Source organism: Lepeophtheirus salmonis, chromosome 6 (assembly GCF_016086655.4).
Source record: "Lepeophtheirus salmonis chromosome 6, UVic_Lsal_1.4, whole genome shotgun sequence".
Lineage (NCBI taxonomy): Eukaryota > Metazoa > Arthropoda > Copepoda > Siphonostomatoida > Caligidae > Lepeophtheirus > Lepeophtheirus salmonis.
The window spans coordinates 24,014,518-24,019,999 of NC_052136.2; the positions used below are offsets into that span (position 1 = coordinate 24,014,518).

The following is a 5,482-nucleotide window of genomic DNA, read 5'->3' on the forward strand; positions in this document are numbered from 1 at the left end:
ACATTTCATAATATGTCATTATAAATATAGTGGGCACTCTAGTATTGACCCCTCCTCTATGAAAAACAGAGCACAGAGCCTCTCATATAAGCTCCTGATAATTTACCCCAATTAATCCTTCATATTTTTCAATTAAATATAATTAAAGGAAAAAATAAGAAAATCAAAGCATTTAAAATTTACCTAGTAAATATTTACTTAGAAGTAAAAAGGGAATTGGAGATTAGAACAGCTTGATTTTCAACTTTTTTCGAATTTATATTACAAGTACACCAAAAAGTTGTCAAAAATTACCAAAAGGAAATTTATTAACCTTCGAGGTCATTCTTATGTTGTACATCTCTAACAAATTATGAAAAAATGCAAAAACTCTTTACTCAGTAAATATAGATACTAAAAATATATTTTTAGTTATTTTATATAAAACATTTTTGCTAGATATTTTTCTAGCTTACAAAAAGTTTTCAAAAAGCTTTTTCCCCAAGGTTGTCTCACAGAGCAAAAAAAAAAAGACAAAATTCAATTTTTTTACATCTTCAGAAAGAAAATATCAAAATCTTTCTGATATTATTCTCTCTTATTGCTTTATAGGATAGCTTCTGACAAAAAAAATTACAAATCTTTTTTATAGGTTAAAATAATGTCTATCATCATTGATTCATATAAAATAAGGATAAATGCTTTATTTTTATCTTTATCAAAGAACTTTTTCCCCCTTTCAAACTTTGAGCTAGATGTACTACTTAAAGTGGACACTGTAGGAAAATGAAATTTTGCATAGGTTACTTCCTTACCAAATCACAACTTTTCGATCTAGCCGTAAACTAAATTCGAAAAAGTTTGTGAAAAACACAGCCTATTAGACATACATAAAAATTAAAAGTTATTCCTTTCTTTCTCTTTCCTTTGTATATTTTAAAAAAATGTGCAGTACTTAAGAATTTTTACATCAAATTTTATTTTTTGCAGAAAATAAAATACAAGTTTGTCATAATTTTTCACTTTTCAACTATGTTTCTCTTTAAAATAACATGTTTAACTCAATACATATATTGGGAATTACTTATTGCATAAGTTTAAATATACTGGAATACCTTTTGAACGGGATCTTGTCTAGACCCACCGAAAAATTAAAAAAACTAACTTAATAGATTTGAGAATGAAAAAAATACAAAATCCATATCAATAAAATATTCAATTAAATTAAATTATTAAGTTTAAATATACTGGAATACCTTCGTTACAGTTTGGTGAATTAAAGGAGTCTGAACGGGATCTTGTCTAGACCCACCGAAAAATTTAAAAAACTAACTTAAAAGATTTGAGAATGAAAAAAATACAAAATCCGTATCAATTAAATATTCAATTAAATTAAATAATATACTTTTAGTCATAAACTATTATCTTATTTCTGTTAAAACTGTTATATAAAAAGTTATTTTTAAATGTTCTACCTATTGTTATCAAATAACCATTTTGCATTGAAGCAAGAATATAAACATATAAATATTACAAAAAGTATTATCGTCTCTGGCAGGAAGTAAGTTTTTTTACGTAGCTTTAGATAATTTAATCGTTCTGAAAGAAGCTTTTCATGTTTTTTCTTTAATTTCCATTGAGCAAAAGCGTTTGCATTGTCATTTATCTTCTTATGACAATTATTTGAGGACTTTTCAATTGAGTCTGTTAAAGAGAAGGAATTTTTAGATAATCGCTTCTTCTTGTGCTTCAAGTCCATGTTTGAAATATTTTTAGAAGGCGGAATACTGTCCTCCTCTCTACGGTTCCCAGAATGGACACTGTCAAAAAAGTTGTCTTGCTCTTGAATTGGAAGATCAATTTGTATATCTGATAAGGAGACTTTACTAACTTCATGAGTAATAAACACAGGGGAAGTAGAAGTAGGAGTCAAAATGATACTTTCTTTGGACTCCTTTGGTGGACTAGAAGTGAAGGTGTTAATCTCTTCTACTTCATCCGGCAATGAGCGGCTGGAGTTTGGCGGACTACAAGTGTAATCGTTAATATCTTCTTCTTCTTTTGGGAGGGAGCATTCCACAAACTGTTTCTCCTCATTATCAAACTTTTGATGGTAAGTGAATGAAACACCGCTCATGTAGAAATGATTGTTCAACATTTTTTGTTTATCAATGACAACGATAGAGGAGGAGGACTCGGAAGATGAATCAGAAGGAATATTTGCCAGTAGAGTAGGACTTACTCGATACTCCCCGTTTAGGTAAGGATCTAACTCCTCCATATATTCTCCTTCATCCTCTGAGGATGAGGAGACGTAGCCTTCGGAATATGTATCTGTTGATTTATTAAACCATTTGATTTCTTCGAGATCCGATCGCCATTTTAGTCGGGAGGCCTCTCTTTCCTTAAAAAAATTGCATATTAAATTAATTGAAATAATGAAATTGAACATCCAGGCATGTATATTGAACGAAAAATGAGGACCGTTAAAGCTGTTTTCCCTTAATTTTTGACCACCTGAGTGCTTGAGAAAAAATATTCAAAAGTGTTTATTTCTTAGTTAACTTTTTTGGTTTTTCGATGATATATTTTTTACAAGAATTAAAGCAAAAACCAGGTGGCAAAACGACGACCACATGATCACTTTTTGTTCAAATTTTATTTTTTTTAAAGAATAGTTTAAATTCACCTTTTTAACATAAAAAATACTCTTTTACTAAATACGAAACTTCCATGAGTTCACAAGATGATAAAATATGTGAGAGGGGAAAAATTGCATACGTCACGAGAAAAATGATTAAAAGACCTTAGCTTTGATACCTCAAAAGTGGGATCTTGTGAATAGAAAGTGTTTTTGGGGGCAACTAAATCGGGGATCACGTGGTCATCCCTTTCGAATTAAAAAAAAAAATAACTGAAATAAATTAAGAAATCATCGCCTCAACGGAATTTATCAGAAATTAACGGAGAAAAAGTGAGAATAATAAATTAGGAGAATCAAAACCTAGTGTTAGTTTTTGTTCTGAAAAATCCCTTAACCGGGCCTGATTCTCCACACTTATCACTTACCGTCCAATTGGGATCCTTTAGTAGTTCTCTATTGAGTTCAATTAATCGGTCCTTGACATTGTAGGGCGGAGGAGATGGGGGATTCCACTCGTCTTCATCGTCGTCGTCATCATCTCCATGACAAGGATGGGTTTGAATTTGCAAGGGTAGTCTCAAGGACTCTAAATCCAATGATATCCCTTTAAAGTCATACATGTAATTATCATTTCCCTCCTCTTCCTCCATTCTCTACTAAAAACGATTTCAAACTAATATAAAAAGGAGGATAATACAAGTGGGGGAGAGGGGGGCAGAATAAAAAAAGGCTCTCCAATTTTCTTCACCTTTCTTTTTCTGCCTGTATTTTTTTATAATGTATAGTATACTATAATATCCAAAAATTTTATATATTGTTCATAGCTGTGAGAACACTACTAACTACCGAATGCGTAATTATAAACGTAACATTTTTAATACGAAATATTGACAAGTTAAATTTTAGAAATCAGGGATGCTAAATTAACTAAGTTTTTTTTACAGATATTGGCAAATGTGTTCTCATTTCAAATGTTCTATCCATCTACTTAAATAATGTCCTCGATGTGCCGCTGGAAGCATTTCCATGTGGTAATAATGAAATTGGGGCTCATTGACTTCCATTACACATGAATAGAAATCATGAGAGCTTCGAGATTGCTTCTTAATGCTGAAACATTTCTGTGTTATATATTCCTAACCTTGCTCTCTAAGACGCTCCACACACTGAAGTCGAGAGGATTGACATCAGGACTGGAAAAGAGCCAGAAAGTTTTGTCCAAGAAGTCATTAAAGTGTTCCTTGTAGACGTTCTGTGTCTTCAAGGCCGTATGGCTGGGGCACCGTCTTGTGTCTGCACATAGTTGTTCTTAGGAGAGTTACCCTTCAGCTAGGACAAGGTTTTCCACATCAAGACCTTATAGTAAGCCTCAGCGCCTATTTTCTCATCGGGCTTGAAAAGGAAGGGATCCATTTTCTTCCCATCAGAAGCCACGACTCCCGAGCACATTGTTTGGACCAGATGCTTTGTACTGAAGGTGACTTGGACTTCCTCAAGTGATACTCGTATAAATCTGACGTTTCTGCAGTTCAAAATCTGATTAACTGTTAAGATCTTCACAGTCGACAGATGACTCTTCAAGTAATAAAGGACTTTTTTTGCATCTCTCAAGCATTAATTCTATCGACGAAGAGATGTCTTCGAGTCCCTCGAACTGCCCTCCCGATGGAGATCTCACACACGTTAAACTCGTCAGCCAAGCAGTGCATTGATGCTGTTGGATTTTTCTTGATCTTAGGCTCCAAGGAATTCAGAAATATTTCATCTCGCTTCAAACCATTTCCTCCACTTCCTACTTTCCTTCTGACTCATTTCCCATTCTCCTTGCCCAGCCTAATGTTCTGAACTATCCTCATGGTCTCGCAAATAATGTCTGAAATTATTTTTGGATCAACATCCGAGTCGAGAATGTCACAAACCCTTTGCCTTTTTTATTCCTATTAACTAATTTTTCGTCCAATTTTGATCCAATCAAAACAATACGCAAAAAAAAAAAAAAACATGTATCGGAACATTTCTTGAGATGTTACTTGAAATCTTAACTATTGCAAAAAAAAAAAAAAATAATAATGATTGATAAAATTTCCCTGTCGCACTCTGTAAGTATATACTTTTTTCATTCTGTATAATAATAGTATACTTAGAATATAAATGAATTGTTTTAAAATGGTATCAAATTTCTTTAAGTTATATGTTTAGTAATATCTTTATCATATTGAAATTCAATTGTAGTTTCAGTTCAGTCCCATAGACAAACCTATATTCAAGAAACAGAGTTGGGGAAAAAGTCCGTATACTGCATGTCGAAGTCAATTCTCAAGTCTTTGCTCAGAAGTTTATGCCCTTAATCGTTTTTATCGAGTGCTTGAATATTTTTATGGAGTCAAATTCGAGTCTTAAATTTATTTTAAGTTAATTTTAGCACATATTATAGGGTCCCTATTGTTAAGACGTTTCCTAAATTCAGTTTTTTAGTCCTAGTGATAAAAAAATTATTGAGTTCAATATAGTGTGTTCAAAATATTGAATCAAGTCCAAGTAAAGTTTCCTTGCTCACAATTCAAAGCGCTTTAATTGTTGACTTCAAGTCCTAGAATAATGAATTAATTGCTATGGCCAAGTAGATGTACTTCAAAATCTAGAAGGAGCCACGGCCGTGACTAAGGTTTTTTTTTTTCTACTTATAAAATCCCGTCTAGCTCCGTGAAGTACAGCTTTACTGCAGATTTGAGGTCAAATTATTCATTTCTAAGATTTGTCAAGTATTTTGAAATGGATTCCAGACCTAAAAAAAGTTTTGGAGCGTCAAAAAAAAAAAAAAAAAAATAGTATTGAATTATTTTGAAGTAAACAATGTTT

At 32.2% G+C, this 5,482-nt stretch overlaps 1 protein-coding gene across 2 annotated transcripts; it reads right to left on the minus strand.

The window, feature by feature from the left end:
• Positions 1 to 491: 491 nt before the first annotated feature.
• On the minus strand, positions 492 to 5,482 carry LOC121120891 (uncharacterized). 2 transcript variants are annotated; one of them, XR_011780837.1, is made up of 3 exons: positions 3,049 to 5,482; positions 1,236 to 2,383; positions 492 to 1,094 (listed from the first exon to the last, which is right to left on the minus strand). XR_011780837.1 is itself a non-coding variant. In XM_040715789.2 (2 exons), exons 1-2 carry the CDS (start codon positions 3,271 to 3,273, stop codon positions 1,451 to 1,453), a joined length of 1,158 nt encoding a protein of 385 aa, XP_040571723.1. In that variant the 5' UTR covers positions 3,274 to 5,482; the 3' UTR covers positions 1,105 to 1,450. The 2 variants fall into 2 exon arrangements, 1 of the variants encoding a protein (XP_040571723.1); XM_040715789.2 differs by lacking the exon at positions 492 to 1,094 and having other exon boundaries at positions 1,105 to 2,383.